The sequence below is a fragment of the Nicotiana sylvestris genome, chromosome 1, assembly GCF_000393655.2.
Source record: "Nicotiana sylvestris chromosome 1, ASM39365v2, whole genome shotgun sequence".
Classification (NCBI taxonomy): Eukaryota; Viridiplantae; Streptophyta; class Magnoliopsida; order Solanales; family Solanaceae; genus Nicotiana; species Nicotiana sylvestris.
In genome coordinates, this window is record NC_091057.1 from 163,372,993 (window position 1) to 163,390,661 (window position 17,669).

Genomic DNA, 17,669 nt, shown 5'->3' on the forward strand with positions numbered 1-17,669 from the left:
CAAAACTTCAAGTTTAACAAGTGTTGCACCTTACTTGACCAATGAGCAACACTTCTGACTTAAAGTTTCGTCCATACGGCAAGCGGGGGTCACAAATTTACCTTCTGTTTTCAAGGTCATAGGTTGTAATTTTTTGAATTTTTTATTCATCCTTGTTTCCTTATAAACTTTCATAAAGTTTATTTTCCAAACTTCCTTCTCTTTTTTCTCTCTTTCCTACTTTACTTTTTTCCCTTCTTTTTTTTTTTTTTTTTTTGGGGGGGGGGGGGGGGGATTCAAAGCATTATATGGAAATAATTTGTGTTTCCCGTGCTCTTACAAGTTACAACATCATATCCCTATTGCCACTTTAGCTCCAAATTAAACATCTTCCTTAGAAATCTCCTTAACTTTTACATCTCTGTAAAAAACATGGACATCCAGGGAATTACTGCCAATTCATCACTTGGAGAATCTACACCTTATTCATCTGATATTGGAACTAAAAGAACTTGCATACTTCTAGTCCTTGATGATATTACTTGTCATAATATTGTTTCTGATATGCTTCACAATCAAACTTATGAAGGTATCTAATATAAATTTTCATGTGGCAATCATCATCCAATCTTCTTTCTCAACTTTGTTTTCTTAGTTCAAAGAAGAGTTATTGACTTGAACTTTTGTCTTTTTGTTTATCAGTTTTGCATGTAGGAAAAACAATGGATACTTTAAATGCCATTTGGGAGAGAAAGAGCATCCTCAATCTTGTTCTTACAAACATACACAGGCTAAACACACATGGGGTTGACATTCTCCAAATTATCAAGAACAAACTTAATCTTCCAACCATTTGTAAGTGTTTTATAGTTTTATCTTTTATACTTTAGAATTTGTTGTCATTTAGTTTTCTCATCAAATTTTACATACTTTCCACAGTAATGTCACCAGATGATACAAGATACGAAAATCAAGTCCAAGATTGCAGTGTTGCAGCATATGTTGTGAATATTTCAGACACAAATGAGATGAACAAGCTTTGGCAAATGGCATTAGAGAAAGAGAAAGCTAGAAAAGCAGCAGTGAATCAAGAAGAAGATGATTATGACAATGCTACAAGATTGCCTCAGAATGTAACTGAGACAAATACAGAAAACACATCATCTGCTGATAGTGATGTAAGGGCTCATGATGTGAAGGGTAAGCGAAAAGCTTACAGCGACATAAGTGAAGAAAATGGAGAGAATAGAGACATCGAAAAGAAACGAAGAGTGGTTTGGACTCCAAAGATGCATCAAAATTTCTTGCAAGCTATCCAGCAATTAGGCCATGAAAGTAAAACAGTTGCTCCTCCCTCTTTTCCCTGAAAGTTAATTTCTTTATGTTCTAAATATGTAGTTGACACTATGAATAATACTTGATGATGACTCTTTTTCTTAATTGATATGCAGAGGCAGTTCCTAAGAAAATAGTTGAAATAATGAATGAGCCTGGATTGACTAGAGAACATGTTGCCAGTCATTTGCAGGTGTGTTTTCATTTATATTATAATCTTCTGCAGAAGTTTCAATCCCTTTACCATTACCTTATCAAATTTTCATCAGATAAGCTTTTATGTTAACTTCTTTTCCTTTCTCTCCAGTTTTTCCTCCTAGGCTTGCCACCCCCTACTTAGGCTGATATGAGGGGGTGGAAAGCAAATTTACTTCTTCTTTGTGGAGATTATATTTTTTTCCTTTTTAGGAATTTTACAAAATAAGGAAATGTGAACCATTAAAGTGCTATTACTACAAGAATCTCAGGGATTAATACATGAATATCTCCAGTTTTAGAAAGCTCATGATCATAGCATTTAATATCTAGCAAAATCTTTGCATTGAGAGCTAGAACCTGGCAGTTGTCTCTTGATGCATGTCACACAAATGTTGAATGTCTTAATTCTCAAAATCAGGACATATTAAATTCTTGTGATATTTCATGGTTAAATTTAAATTGCTATTAAACAAAGGAGTGTACATATTTGCAGAAATATCGCATGTGTATTAAAAGAGCTCAAGAAAGTTCAGCAGCTTCTATCTATGACCAAATCCTAACAAATGATGCTAAAGAGAAATGCTTTCAAGTTCAAACATACCTATCTTCTCTAAATTTAAACGCAACGCGAGGATATTCTCGTTCTACACAACAGCCATTTCAGACACACTTTCAGCAAGGAACTGGTGGCATGAACTTGAGACAACCACAGATGGTATCATTCCCCAATATGGTCAGTTTCCAGCAGCAGAACAGTTTCTTGGATTTTGCCAATTCGCGAAAAGCAGAATATCATAGTGGCCAAATTGGACAGCAGTCAACATTTTTGCCAAGAATAGCTCATAATAGTAACTTCAGAGTATATAGTGATAAGAGAAAGAACATGCTGTTCAGCATCCAAAGTGGCAACGCAAACCAGCCCGCAAACTCAAATTCTGGATTGGATTTTATTGGTTTTAGATTGAGCAAAGATGGGAAATCTGTCAACTTTGGTCACAAAGGTTCATCTTCTGCTGTAATATCCAATAATACCGCGTATTCTGGTCTATGTTCCTCAATGTCAGAGGACTACATTCACAAGCAGCAACGTTCACCACCATTCTTGGAAACTCCTAATGAAAATACCTTAATTCAATGCTCTTCAGCTCCACCTGAAAATTTCACAATATTCAATCATCCTTCTAACACCATTTCAGAACAACAGAATCTTTTACTATTTGATAATGCAGCGAACAAAATAACATGTCAAAGCACGGAAATGCATGTCAGCTTCATACCCCAAGAACAGCTTTCAGCACAGCAATCATCAGGAGATCTTGAGGACTATTCTGCAATACTTTTTGGTGATGAAGTATCTGTGCCACCACTAGAGAATTCTGGGAATTATGATTCTAGACAGCAACTATATTCTGTACCAGACTTACCACAAGAATTCAATAGTTTAGGCACTGAAATAGACATTAAGTGTCTGCTGGAAATAGCAGAAAACAGAAGTTCACAACTATTTTGGGAGGAGAGATTCTGAGAATGAACTTCATTAACCTTGCTCACTCAAGTTTTATTAATTATAAGTTGTATAGGTAGTTTAGAGATATACCTTTTATCTCATCATGTTTATAAAACTGTACTTTCATTTAAGAAGGCCATGAACCTCAAGTTGCTAACTAGATGCTGTACCACTGTGTATGTTCCTGTGTTATGATTTTTCTTTTTAATTTCTTGGTCTTAGTGCTAACACATTTTTTCATATTTTTATAGATTTCATATGTTAGTTTTTACTAATCCCGTGTAGTAAAACTAACAGTATTTGTAATGGATTACAAAACCAAATCTCCAGATTGATAAAACCAATTTTCTACAATGGTAAATTAGAAAGTCTATAAAAGTTAAAAAAGACGATCCATAAGGGTAAACTTGTCTTTTTAGGAACATTCCAATGGATAAACCCATGAAATTAACAGACCAATAACCGCAAAAAAACTACCAATGCCTTGTTTGCTACATTCCCTGTTGCCACTCTCTTCAACGCCAAAACCTCTACTCTTGGCAAAGTCGCCGGCGTACGATGGACCCGTTGGTGCCAATAGACCAAGACCCAAATCCCATCATACAATAACTGCAATATCTAAAACCAAAAGCAAAACAAGAATCAATAACAAGGCTGAGGATGACTATCATGCCACCCTTAAAGCTCTCAACTCTAAAGGTCGTTTCCCAAGAAAGTCACTTGGGCAGGTATTTACTGCTTTCTAAAGCTAATTCCCTTCTATTTCAGTGTTTTAATATCTGGGTTTTGTTTATTCGGGCATTTCATCGAACAGAGAGACGGGTATGATTGAGTTAGCTAGTGTTTGATGTTTTCTATTCCGTTTTTCCTTAGTAAAGTGAACGGAGAAACGGGTATGATTGAGTTAATTTGGTGTTTAATTGTTTTTTTTAATTCTATTTTGGATTGTAGCATTACATGCTGAATTCGTCAGTGAACGAGGAACTAGTTGCTGCTGCTGATATACAAGAAGGAGATTTGGTGGTTGAAATTGGGCCTGGTACTGGTTCACTGACCAATGTTCTTGTCGACGCTGGTGCCACTGTCCTTGCGATTGAAAAGGTTTATTTTGTTTCACTGTCAATACACTTCTCCTTGTTTGATCTTTTTCCTTCTGTTGTTTTTTCTGCCCAGGCTTAGAGTAAATATTAGGAGTCTCTTATGTAACTGTAAAGATAAGTTTGATCTTTAAAAACAAATTAACTAGTTTCGGAATGACATGGGTTTAAATAGAGTGGAATGGCTGCAGCCAACCAGCTTGGGATTAAAATGTAGTGAGTATAATGCGCATGCAAGCGTGTCCGTATGTTGAATAACCATATCATATTGAAAATTGTTAAGACTTAACAAACTTTGAGGATATATATCTTTACATGAACAGTTATGAGGGGAAAAAAAGGTTTTTTAATCTTTTGTTCTTTTTTCTGTTTTTCCTTCTTGTTCCTTTTTATTTATTGTTGACACAATCATTTTATTTTGCTATGACTTCAGGATCCCTACATGGCAGCCCTTGTAATTGAGAGATTTTCCAGTCTGAACCACGTAAAGGTAACAATTTTAGTTAAAATCTCTCCACTTTGAAATACAGGATTAAAAGTTAATTTTTGAGAATTACTCAATAAAGAGTGTTCGTTGACTCAAAAAGGAGATAAATGTACTTGGTTTACGCTATGCTTCAGGTGGCTTCTATTGTAAAGAAATATTGAAATCTGATAATGTAACCACTGCATCTATAGGTTTTGCAAGAGGATTTCACAAAATGTCATATACGCTCCCATTTGTCCACAATTTCGCAAAGTGGAAGGAATTCTTCAGGTGTGAAACCACAATATGCAAAGGTAAGCACCTGCCTTCTTTTCTCAAATTCTTCGTTTTAATAAAGTTAGAAGAAATCTCAGTATCTGTTGGTACTATTTTTGACAATGATGCATATTTATTGTATATGTTTTTCAATCATATGTTCTCATATACATTTTTGGAGGTAATGTCCCGTGTTGCTTGTTTGCAGTTTGCAGTTTGCAGTTCGGAGTTTAGATCATCATCAGTCCGTTCATAGTAACTTCGATATGTTCCTCTTGTGTGAAAATAAAAATGCCCCTACAACGAAGTGAAGTTAGTGATGACCACAGCAACATATATTGAGCATAGTTTATCTCCTTTTTGAACTTAAAGCCTTCTTGCATGTCTTTTGCTATTCCGGTGTCTAGTGACTGTATACTGCCACTGTTGCTTTTGCTCGTTTTGTACGCTATGTATTTAGGCCCTCCATATAAGTAGTCCTTTTGAAATGGTAGTTAAAAAACCCTGCTAGCACCGTATGACCAATCAGTCTCCCCTCAAAGCTTGTGCTCTGTGGAGTCTGGAATGAAAGAAAGGCCCTAAACCATCTGAGTTTTAAGGCAAAAAATAATAATACCCCTCCTTTGGGTGCATAGAGGCAGTTTTAGATGTCTATGGGCTTAGAAGGGCCATTTTTATAACTTACTGCCCAATTGATGGGGGACTGAAAATGAGAAAAATAAAATTTAGGGATAAAGAGAGAAGAAATCCCTCGAGGGACCATTTTGGCAAAAGATCATCTTCTAGAATTACTAGTGAAGATTATCTTGTCATCTCTGGAGGGGTATAGTGTTCAGGATGTCAAACATTTACCTCGTAAAAGAAATATTACTTGACGTGGCAGCGTCTCTGGATTTTGCTTTCCTTGAGCCGAGGGTCTATCGGAGACAACCTCTCTACCTTCAGGTAGGGCCAAGGTCTGCGTACACGCAATTCTCCCCAAGCCCACTTGTGGGATTACACTGGTTATGTCGTTGCGGCAACCCCCCCCCCCCCTTTCTTTTGCCCCCTAAAATCAATTCTTAAAAGTGCACCTTGGGTTTCCTTCATTTTCTTTGAAAGACCCGCAAAAAAACTTCATTTCTTGTTTGACACTTTTTTTGCCTTCAAAATATGTGTTCCAAGTGCGAATTACCATATCTTCAATATCATGCTAACAGGATATTGACATCCCTTTCCTTTTTACAGGTAGTCTCCAATTTACCTTTTAACATAAGTACAGAAGTAATTAAGCAACTTCTTCCCATGGGTGATATTTTCTCAGAAGTAGTTCTGTTACTCCAGGTTTGTATTGTCAGCTTAAATGCACCTCCAAATCAATTAATTACTAATGCCAACAATGGATAGCAGGAAAGATATGTTGATATCAATGGGAGCCCTTAGTTCTCCTTCTTTTAGGATTTCTTTTTTCTTTCAACTGAGCAACTTAATATGCATCAGAGACTGTTGGTTGTTCTGAGTGTTGTCATACTTTTTTACAATCTGTACATCTTTGGTCTTGTTTAGAATTTACCGGTTAGATATTGAAAATTATGGGCTGAAGCAATAAGACTAAATTTCTTTCTCAGTCCACGCTTTTGCATCTCAATTTTGCAACATGTTCAAGTTGCAAGTGTTTTTCTAGACCTGTAGTTTCTTTTGAAAATCCCAGAACTAAGCAAGCTTCTCTTTTTTAATGCATCTGCACATGTAGAGTGAATCATGTTGGTTGCCTTGGTTCTTGTCATTTTTCTACCATTTTGGTATTGTTCAAGTTTCACTGCTTGTTCTCTCTTTTTATAAGCTAAAATTTTCATTACGAAACACCAAGTCGGTGTCAAAAATATTTCTTGGTTGTTTATACGACAAAATCCAAGTCATCAAGGTACCTATGAAGTTTGTCAACTCCTTATACAGCATGGTTCTCTCTTTGCACAAAAACTGCAAGTGAAATAAAAAGACCATTTTCATGCTTTCGACATCATTCTCACTGTCATCTATTGCTTCTTTTCCATTAGCACCAAAAGAGACATAGCGGTGACATTTCAAGGCTGTCTTCTTACTGCTATCCTCTGTATGCTCCAACTCATGGTTCCTTCCTCTATTGTTCATAATAATACCCACTATGTTAAAAGGCGAGACTACAGAGGATCAATCTGCTATATGTTAAAAGACGAGAATAAGAGAGTTCTCTGTCGTGAAGCCAACCTGAATGCAAATTAGTAATCTCTCCAGATTCTTCATCATGCAACACCAACTCACAAATGTCTTTCTTCTCTTTCTCAAATTGTGCACCATCTGGAAGGCATCCCGCACTGGAGACCAAGCGAAGAAAGCAACCTTTTTTTTTTTGGAGCCTAGGATAGGGATTTGACTTCTTTCATAGTCTAATTTTCTGTCTGCATCCTGAACTCAGTTGCTAATTTCACTTTGCTAAGGTTATCGCTTAAACCTATGTGGTAGTTACATTTGATGCCTTCCAATATAAAACAAGGTCCTCGTGGTGCTGTTCTATGTTTATGTTAAGATCTGTGGTTGCTAGTTTCAGGAAATTACAATGATAGATGTTCTTGGGACATAATGTAAGAGGTCATTTCACAAAATATGCGACTTAATGGCATAGAGGAAACAGTTTGATGGATTTCACCTCTTACTAATTCTGACCAAACTATTCCAATTGTTGACAGAACTACTAACAGTTGATTGCGTGCAATTTCAGGAGGAAGCAGCTGTGCGCTTGGTGGATTCATCCTCAGGGTCCTCCGAGTATCGACCCATTAATATCTTCATCAACTTCTATTCAGGTAATTGAAATCCTTGTGAGGGTGAATTAATACCTTAGGCTTCAATGACATGACTCTAATTTTGGACTGAGGGTGACAAACTTTTGCTAGTGATTACTTGATACTAAAACAGCCATAATTAAGAGGTCTTTTCTTGCAAAGTATCGCATTTCCAAATGTTCATTATTAGTCATCTGATAAAACAACGCCTATATGCTGTTGATTTCCCATCTTTTGTGTCTGAATCCGTAGTACGTCAAATTCTGTGCTTAGTTGAATACTACTGGTCATATTCTTTGAGCCTCTAAGCTATACTGTACAAATCAAAATCGCGTCTTTAGTATTGATGAAATTTTCAACTAAATAGCTCCAAAATCAGTTGGTACATATTAATCAATAATCTCAAGCTTTTGCATTTACATTTTTCTCTGCAGATCCTGAATACAGATTTAAGGTGCCAAGGACAAATTTCTTCCCACAACCTAAAGTAAGTGATCAGTATATATTTTCCTGTTTGAATTCCTAGCCAAAACCAAGACTCAAAGGTACAGAATTTCTTGAAAATTAAACATTAGCAGATTACACATATTCTAGACTCTTCTAGGCACGCTGGCTTGTCACTTTCAATAAATTGAACACATACAGTCTGGACGGCTTCAGCTCTGATGCTCTTTCCAATATCAAATACTTTGATCTGGGGTGGAATGAACTTTATTCTAATGTCTAGGCGTGTTCCCTTCATCCGAAAAATGAAAAAATTGTGTATGCATGCTTCCTTTAATACATTCTTCGGTCTGATGGATAGTATTATTCGAAAAATACAGTCCTTATATCATGTATAGGATCTTCGCTGGTGGTATAGCTTTTCCATGTCCATATGATGGTGTCTAATAGGTAATTGTTATGATTATTCCATAGGGTCACAAAGTAAGATTATTTGTTTCTTGTTCTTCAGGTCGATGCAGCTGTAGTTTCCTTCAGACTGAAGCAACCTGTAGATTATCCTCCTGTTTCTTCTGCCAAAAGCTTCTTCTCAATGGTTCTTACAGCTTACCCATATACTTCCCTTTTTGTTTTCCCACTGTGCTCGCATGATATAATGATTGCTAGCATGACACTATACAAACTACTAGTAATAATTAGTATGTGCAGTCCGCAGTTAGGCCAATGCTTAGTTATACAACAAATTTGGGAATTTTAGGGTAAAATATGGTGAATAGTTTATCTTTCTCATTATTCATAGCTGACATTCCTCATTGATGGTTAAGGTCAATTCTGCTTTTAATGGAAAACGTAAGATGTTGCGAAAAACACTACAGCATATATGCCCTTCCCTTGAGATTGAAGAAGCTCTTGTTGGTGCTGGTCTTCCATCCACGGTATGACTGATGTATTTTGTGATTTATCAGTCAATGGAACACCAACAATTCTTCTATCCAAGTCAGCTCTTCCATTTGATGTTTTTTTTTTCTTCTTCTTCTTTTTTTTCCAGGCAAGGCCAGAGGAGCTAGCGCTAGAAGATTTTGTAAGGCTGCATAATTCCATTGCTAAAGCCTAAGACTTTCTGGTGTCACTTGGCGCTTTGCTGAGGATACTTGAAAGTAGAGGCATCACCTTTCTTATTACTCAACTTGTTATCCTAAACTTCACCAGTAGCAGAATTTGGAATAAGGAATTCACAAGCTTCTGCAAGCCTGGAGAATTATCACCAGCTGGGAACTCAAACAGCTACAGTTGACAGCAAAAAGGACAACTCCACAAAAATTGATTGAGCCTCCATTATTACTCTTGTCCCATCAAAGCCTTAATCCATTCAACATCGCACAAGTGTTGAGAGAAGAATTATCAGGCAATCAGAGCTCAGTGTAAATATTGTAGTAGCACATATCTATTTTTACAATCATTAGAGTATCTACCAAAGACCAATAATGTATTTGGGTGATATAAACGGTATTTTTGCATCGAATCATCCTATGTTATTCATGGAGAGTGATGATTCATATCTAACTTGCTTGGCATTGAAGTGCCTTTGTTGTTTTTCTGTTGTATCAAATGATATAAAAGTTGTTTATGTTTTTATCTATTTCACATCATACGTACCACTTATAACAACTAGGGTAATGCCACTTATTTCTAACAATTTTGCAATGAAATCAAGAAGCAAAAAATCAGTTCATAATCCGAATGGGGGAAAATGGTATAGATTATCTCAATCGAGATCATGAAAATACATTCTAAAAAACAATAATATATCCACTCTAATAAGTAGCTATATTCTCAAATAAAAAGAATGAAATTCTTTACGCAGTTTATTCAAGAATGAAACTGATAAATAAGGTCCAAGGACCTCAACCTAGTCCCATGAGGATCAAATTCCAGAGCAGGGAGGCCGCCGTCATTGTGGTAGCTCCGCCGCTGCTGCTCAGTCGCAGCTGACGCCGGCGAAAGGGGTCTTTTGGGTCTCTTATTCTGAATGAAACAATCCCTCATCCTCTCCTCAACTCTATCAAGAGAATTCTGCTCTGTTTCATTCACATCATCAACCTCCTCATCCCCCACTTGCATAGGTTCATCAGTATCATTCTCATCACCACCGCCTACGGCGGAGGAGACAGAGTTTTCAGGCACGGGAGGTGGTGGTGGTGTAGGGAGGAGATGGGGTTGTTGAGGGGGTGGGTGGTGGGATAGGGATAGGAAAAGGGAAAGGTGGTGGTGAGCAGAGTGAAGGGAAGAGTAGATTTGGAGGAGTTGGGAAGAATCAGAGATGGTGGGGAGTTGTTTAGCCATTAGGGTTGCTTGGTCCAGTGCTTGTATTAGCTGTGCTACGGAAGCGCCTCTCTCTGACGCCATCTCCATCTCCATCTCCATCTCCATTCTCAATCCTACCAGTTTAACAAAGGCAGTTGGGCGTCTCTTTGTTTAGGGGGTGTGGATTCCTTTTCCTTTTGTACTTTTTGTCTTGTGTTCAGTTGATGGATACATGGCTCTTTTAATTTCTCACTCACTTTCTCCTGTCTTTTTGGTTTGACACTATTAATTTATCTTCAAGACTAATTTGACCTATCCAATAGTCTAACCATCCATCTTTTCAAGTTATAAACTTCTGTTCAGTGTAGATCTTTATGTAGTTAGTTTTTATAACACTGCATAAACTTTGCATTAGTAGATAAAACATAAACTTCATATGAAGTAAGGGCTACACCTTTTTGTTTAGTTTTTGAGAAACTTCCGGTTTATGACTCTCTTGTGTGAAAATAGCACGGGCTAGCCAATTTTCAGATTGGTATTTAAAAATAGTCGGCGTTTATAAAGTCATTAAAAAATAGCCACTATTTTGCTGCAACACGCAAAGTTCCAGCATAATATACTGAAGATTGGAGCACCTGTGTATGAACTTCCAACATATTATGCTAGACTAGTATATTACACTGGAACTCCAATATATTATGCTGGAATATTTTTTGAATTTTGAACAATGTTTTCATTCAGATTTATCTTTACATGAAAAGTGACTAAATTTCAATTACTTTTAAAACTGTGGCTATTTTTCAATTACCACTTGTAAATCTGGCTATTTTTTAATTTCACTGCTCTCTTCTCAGCTTTTAAAATATACTCCTCACTCGAAATAGATGAAAACTGTTAGCTTCTGTCGAAGGACCTTATAGCCTTTTTGGCCAAGTTTCTTTTTGGCCAAAAATATTTTTTTTTGCCAAAAACACTTTTGGCCAAAAATTGAGGTGTTTGGCCAAGCTTTTGGAAGGAAAAAAAGTGCTTTTGAGGAGAAGCAGAAAAAAGTAGCTCCTCTCCAAAAGCACTTTTTTTAGAAACACTTTTGAGAAAAATACACTTAGAAGCAGTTTTTTAAAGCTTGACCAAACACTAATTGCTGCTCAAAAGTGTTTTTCAAACTAATTAGCCAAACACAAACTGCTTCTCACCAAAAGTACTTTTGAGAAAAACACTTTTGAAAAAAAACACTTCTCAAAATAAGCTTATTTTTGTAGCTTGGCCAAACGGGCTATTAGTCTCTTTATATTATGAAGCTTACAAGATGGCATTGCTAGGAGCTTTTACACTGATTATACAACCACGTGTTTTGGGATAGATATATAAGGAGGACGGGGTACAAAAAATGGCTATTCAAAATGGCCATAGCTAGAGAAAGACAATGCTTTACATTTACAAGAAGATGAAGAGATTGAAAACTAGTATCTATCTAGACATTGAGCAACCGTAGATAGTCATCAATTATGGACATTGCAGAAGACCGATAACCAGAACCAAACAAGTTATAATGATTGAGGTAATGATACAGCATGTACAAATCTCTCCTTTGTTCAAAACCGGGTTGTTCAGGCATCACCTGAACAAAAGATACATAGAAACAAATGAGAGTAAATACCAAGAACATGAAGCAAATGTCAGACAAACATCACCATTAAGTTGCAAGTTGATAACCTGGTTCAAATGTCAATATGGTGGATCATACAATCCAAAGTAATGCTAAAACTAACTCTGTATTTGAGATCACCGATTATATATTGAAAAACAGCAAATAAACAAAACATGCCTTTTTCTCCTCTCTTTTTTCCTTCAGTATGTCCTCGTGGGTATTAAATGCTGGTGAAAAGTGAAAGAAATGCGTATTACAGAAAAATCATTAATTACAGCACCTGAAAATAAGCCTTGTAAAAATCTCCTCCAAATCCGGCACACCATGACATTCCAAATTCTGCTTCATTATGTCCATCTAAAGAAGACAGAATTCATAATGTTAGTGCATCTGGAGCCATCAATTCATTTACCTAAAACCAAGCACCTGACTGCCAGGATATAAATATTGCACTGAGATCTTTCAACTTATGTATATTTCCTTATCCATCTACATTGCAATGTGCGGATGACATTGGCGCAAGGAATAATGAGGCAGAAAGGGGTTTAAGTCCTATTACAAGGCATTAACACGAATCACATAAAACCAAGCTGTAAATCTTCAAGTAAATCAAACCAAACCATCTAGAGAAGAGGCTAACAGAGGATGAAGCAACCAATCTATATGAAGTTTGCCACAATCCAAGAGGCAATAATCATTTTTTAAGTGTAAACCTTTCAGTATACACTTAACCTAACTGACTGTTTACAAGTATAGGGGTGCAGTATCCAATTTGAGGCAAGAGGATAACATGTGGAAACATTTCATCATTATGAATTCACCTCACAAAATTCTTTTCATATTAACTTTTCAAATAAGTCAAACTGGACTTTGGTTGAATGCATTTTCAGACAAATTTAAGCAATTTGAGGAATTTAAAAAAAATAAAGAGTATATTTCACATAATTTATCATTTTCTGAAATTCTCTTTAAATAGCCTTGACCAGTGCCCTGTTTGAACTTTGAAAGTCAATTTGGGCAATTGGGACAGTTGGAGAATCTCATATTGGTTTCCTCTGAAAAATTATATATATAAAAAGCAAATACTTTACCTTCATAGTAGCATCCTACATTTCAATGTTTGCGTGTCTAATTGTCATTAAATATTGTAAAATTTATCAGGATCCTGGTCATTTACATTAGCTGTCTGATCTTGAATCTCTTACTGTATCAATCTTCATTACTTTTATCTGTTATGTTGGAGGCTCTGATAAAAAGTAAGGTTGTGAAAGTTTAATGAGCTATAAGGAGTTCACATCACAATATAAACTGCACCAAACACACTTGCCTCAGATATTACATAATACAATGTTCAGGTACTTCTGGAAGAGATATATTTCATATAAGAAGCAGTGAATGAAAAAGCAAAAACAACCTTTTGATGGATAATATTGAAACTGTGAACCTAGGACTTACAATAACATGCAGGGTCAAGAATCACAGGTTCACCATTCTTGTCATATGTGATATTCCCACTCCACAGGTCTCCGTGCAACAAGCATGGCTCTATCACAACATTTCTGAATAAAGGTCCCAGGTTCTTTGCTAGCCTTTGTCCTAAGAATAGATTAATTAAAACAAAACAGATAAAACATGTCAGATATTGAATGACCATGCAAACATCCTTGTGCTCTTTACAAGCATCTAGTTAATTAGAGATTAAATCGCAGTTGTAGAACGGCCAAGCCTCAAATTCCAGAGAAGGAATATTATCACAAAAATGTTGGATTTCGATACATTCAATAAGATTCAAGTGCTTTGAAGTTTAATATTTGTCCATCATTCCTTGTTCCCCGATGTTGTCTCATTGCCAAATGAAAATCTAATTGTAGAAACTTAAACTTTAAACTTGTCTATCAAGACTTCTTAGAATGAGTACGCGAAGAGAGGTGAGATTATAAATCTCTCAAAGCCAGATTAAAAGATAAGTGGAAGCATCAGTTTATGTGTTGGAAAAGAAGGCAGCAAGCTATTTTGACCATTAGAATGAATCTAAGGAGCAAGAATCCATTCTGCCATGTGAGCTGATCCAAATTGCAATTCTCCATATAAATGAAGCCTGAAGCAATTTTAAATTCAGAATGAAGTAAGGAGGAGGTACACATTCTGCATTGCATATTGTCAGGATCCAAAATGATAAATTCCATAAAGGAAGTCAAAGTTTTCTTTTCCAATAAAATGATGATTTAAACCTCTCTCATAAATGGTTGAATCCCCATACTGTTCACGCGCCAACTTCAGCTGGTATCCCAATCTGTGCTCTGCATAAAATTCGATCCAATCTGCCGTCCAGGTGTTTATCTGCGGAGTGCTACACAAATGCACAAATACTCAGCCATTTATATCTTCGATCAGATTACACAGAATATGGAGAAACATGAATGACGAGAAAACTCCAACTTCAACTACTAGATATTAAATTGAATATTCTCTATTTTACCTAATAATAGATGCTACTCGCAATCCTTCTATTTATAAAGAGAGCAGTGGAATGGCTAAACTTTAAATAAGTGTGAGTGTGCAATGCATCATCTAGTGGTTTTTGCGAAGTGCATCCTCATAACTCTGGAAGAATTCTGATATGATCCTGTCATGATACCTGCCAATAGTATTCTCAACGTGAAAGCCAAAACCCTTCTCAGACTTTGCTGCTTTATGCATTTCAGCAAGCTTCCTTCCTAATGCAGACTGAAATGCAGTAAATGGTAAAATATCTGAATGCTGTTACCAAATTAACCCCCCAAAAAAAAGGATGAAGAAAAAAGTAATTACGGGGAAAAGAACATGAAAAGTCACTCTCACCTGATTGCCTCTAGATGCACCAAACTCAATAAATTCCATTATGATGTATGAGCCGCCTGTCGGCAGAGATCCAACCTACACAATGCATGAAACAATCTCCTCTAGGTTACACTTGTGAATATTCTTTTCTCTTTTTTATTTATTTTTTGGAGGGAGAGGAGGGAATCTTCCACAGAGTTTAGGAGGAGAAAAAAAAATTGAAATGCTTACTTTATATGGTTTTGGTACACGGATTGACCCTGTTTGGTACATAGCATTTAAACCCAATGACTCTCCCTCAAACATTGATGGTCCAATACTCCTGATTAGTTTTTAAACAATACTGTATAAGCAACCATCTATCGTATTTGACAATACCATATAAGCTATCTATTACATTTAACATCAGCATATTAAGCAATCATCTACCTCATCTGTTCAATGTTTGAGAAGGGAAAAAATAATCAAATACCTGTTTGTTTTAACAAAAAAGGAACCAGCATCAGTATCATAACGTGTTGCACGATTTATGCACCCACCACCAATAGGACTGATTCCTCTGATCTGTGTTGCCTTTCCTTCTGAAAGGATCCATTCACGAATTGGATCATCACTCATTGCAGCCACTGTCGAATTTCAAGGAATGAATACACTTGAAATGGAAATGAATGTTTGTTAATTCGTGCATATAGCATCAAATTGGATCTAAAGGTTAAATGCATTTTCCATGACCAACAGATGCACAGGATGATGATGCCTTTTAAGGCTAAAATTGCAATCACAAAAAACTTCTTTCAGATTTCAAAATAGTTCAGAGAGTTGTAAAGTAGACCTGAAGCACACACTGGCATGGAACTAGATTCTAGCTTCTCACGAATACACTGACTCACCAATATAGTGTCCATGGTTGACCCAGTACACGACAAGCATCGACCTCTAGCAATCAATATAGCAGTTTTAGAGTCTTGGCTTTGCTTATAGCAATCCATGATACCAACATTGTTGGAATGCAAGAATTGTATTTTTAGTTAACTAAATGAATGACATTTTAGAAGAAATGCGTAGATGAGAGAACTGATTACAATCATCATTATTTGAAGTCTGACCAATAAATTGCAGTTACTTGATCGGCACTCACTGAATGTCATTATCTCATTTTTGCATACCAAAACTGGGTTACCAACCTACTGCAGGCATTAATACCAAAAGTGGGATTTGATTAGTCAAGACTCGGGAGTCAGGAATAATCTTCGCTAGGACAACTTCCATTACTTTCATTGTTTGAAACCGAGGAAAAGGAAGGGACAGTAGAAGAACGGAAATGGTGGAGATTTTGAAAGAAACTTATTTTCTTTCTTTTTCTGAATAAAAAAGGGATTATTCAAGCAATTTCTGGAGAGAAAAAAATGTCTTCTACTTCAATGAGCCTGATTTCCCCTTTTCTTCTTTTTATTCAATAAGTAGAAGTTAAATAATAAAACCATTCATAAAAATGGAGCCTAGGAGGCTTTATTCTGCTAATCCCAACAATTAATAGAGCTAGACAGTGAGACAGATATATGGTTTTTTTTTTTTTGTTGGGGGGGGGGGGGTGCAATTAATCGCTGAATTCATCTAATTTGCTTGACAACAGTCACAACACAGCTTTTATGCATTTGTAATAAGCTTGACAAGTCATCACACCTTACAGGTTAAGTTCAACATGAACCATAAATAACACCTCTAAGCTAACCCCCAAACCCCTGAATTTCAAATTAACATGAGAAAAAGAATTAAGCGGGCAATTACATGATTAATTTTTCCAGCTAGAGAGCTCCTAAATTCCTTTGAAACCATCCGGTATAGGGAAAATATCCACATTACACTGCAAATTTCATAAGAAAATTTGAAGTACCAGCAAAAGAAACAGATAAGCACAGAAAGTTGAAATCTTTATAACAGAATGTCAACTTACACAGAGAAAAGAAGCGAAATGAGCAATTCGTAAGAGCATTAAACTAAAAATGGTTCATTTTGTAAAGAGGTAAGTATACCAATTAGAGGTTTATTCTTGTTCATGGAGGAGTGTCTGAGACGAGGGCAAGATACAGAAGTAGGGATGCAGGAGGAGGAAAAGGAAATAGCACCCAAGTGCGCCACCACCATTTTTGCTGTCTCTTCTTGGCTGCAGATATTTGCCCAGTTTCAATTGGCTCTTGTTTCTTCTTCATTTTTGACCTTTCTGCTGTTGTATGACCTTTTTCAAATATAGCCATTCTTTTTCCATTTTGATTGGATATTCTCGGGGGAAAAAAGGGGTTCGGTACACTAAGTACCCGAAATTCTGAAAAGAGTGTCTAGCATTTCTACAAAAGGTTATTTTAACGGCTTCAATATGTGATTTTCTGGCCACATGACAGCAAACCAGCAACTTACCAGCTACGCTAATGTCCCCTTCAATCCTCGAAAAAATTTATACACAAATAATAATACAAAGATTGTAATACAAAGATTAATATTTCTTCTTATATACTTCAATATGCGAATGTCTGGCTTAGTTCATTAAAATTTAGATATACATATAATATAAAATATAAAAATTTACGTTGTTACTCATGTTTTTCTAAAGTAAATAAAAAAGAAATTTGTGCTAGATCCAGTTTTAGTGATGCAAATAATATACATGTGCAGGAAATCAATTACAAGAAGTCAAGAAGATACCACAAGAATGCTGGAGTCAATCATGATGAATAAGGGAAGAAATCAATTAGCAAAGATTAACATACAATCAGCAAATCTGGACAACTAAGTAAAG

General features: G+C 36.1%; 4 protein-coding genes across 7 annotated transcripts; 2 read left to right on the forward strand and 2 right to left on the reverse strand.

Annotated features, from left to right (window-relative positions):
* Positions 1–411: 411 nt before the first annotated feature.
* On the forward strand, positions 412–1,654 carry LOC104230358 (two-component response regulator ARR12-like). The gene is made up of 5 exons (XM_070155886.1): positions 412–568; positions 682–834; positions 919–1,314; positions 1,431–1,507; positions 1,622–1,654. The coding sequence occupies exons 1-5, from the start codon at positions 412–414 to the stop codon at positions 1,652–1,654; spliced, it is 816 nt and encodes a 271-aa protein (XP_070011987.1).
* Positions 1,655–3,467: 1,813 nt separating this feature from the next.
* Positions 3,468–9,752, forward strand: LOC104230354 (ribosomal RNA small subunit methyltransferase, chloroplastic). The gene is made up of 10 exons (XM_009783133.2): positions 3,468–3,747; positions 3,971–4,120; positions 4,550–4,606; positions 4,795–4,896; positions 6,086–6,181; positions 7,596–7,680; positions 8,094–8,146; positions 8,615–8,698; positions 8,928–9,038; positions 9,152–9,752. The coding sequence occupies exons 1-10, from the start codon at positions 3,499–3,501 to the stop codon at positions 9,215–9,217; spliced, it is 1,053 nt and encodes a 350-aa protein (XP_009781435.1). The 5' UTR covers positions 3,468–3,498; the 3' UTR covers positions 9,218–9,752.
* Positions 9,753–9,837: 85 nt separating this feature from the next.
* LOC104230355 (uncharacterized) lies at positions 9,838–10,666 on the reverse strand. The gene has a single exon (XM_009783134.2). The coding sequence runs from the start codon at positions 10,531–10,533 to the stop codon at positions 9,973–9,975; it is 561 nt and encodes a 186-aa protein (XP_009781436.1). The 5' UTR covers positions 10,534–10,666; the 3' UTR covers positions 9,838–9,972.
* Positions 10,667–11,640: 974 nt separating this feature from the next.
* LOC104230356 (protein-ribulosamine 3-kinase, chloroplastic) lies at positions 11,641–17,143 on the reverse strand. 4 transcript variants are annotated; one of them, XM_070170595.1, is made up of 10 exons: positions 16,909–16,987; positions 16,664–16,739; positions 15,348–15,501; positions 15,107–15,197; positions 14,897–14,971; positions 14,694–14,782; positions 14,287–14,405; positions 13,511–13,651; positions 12,336–12,412; positions 11,641–12,025 (listed from the first exon to the last, which is right to left on the reverse strand). In XM_070170595.1, exons 3-10 carry the CDS (start codon positions 15,491–15,493, stop codon positions 11,879–11,881), a joined length of 885 nt encoding a protein of 294 aa, XP_070026696.1. In that variant the 5' UTR covers positions 15,494–15,501; positions 16,664–16,739; positions 16,909–16,987; the 3' UTR covers positions 11,641–11,878. The 4 variants fall into 4 exon arrangements, with proteins under 4 accessions (XP_070026696.1, XP_070026699.1, XP_009781438.1 ...); XM_070170598.1 differs by lacking the exon at positions 16,909–16,987 and adding an exon at positions 16,830–16,891; XM_009783136.2 differs by lacking the exon at positions 16,664–16,739 and having other exon boundaries at positions 16,909–17,143.
* Between the last annotated feature and the right edge of the window lie 526 nt (positions 17,144–17,669).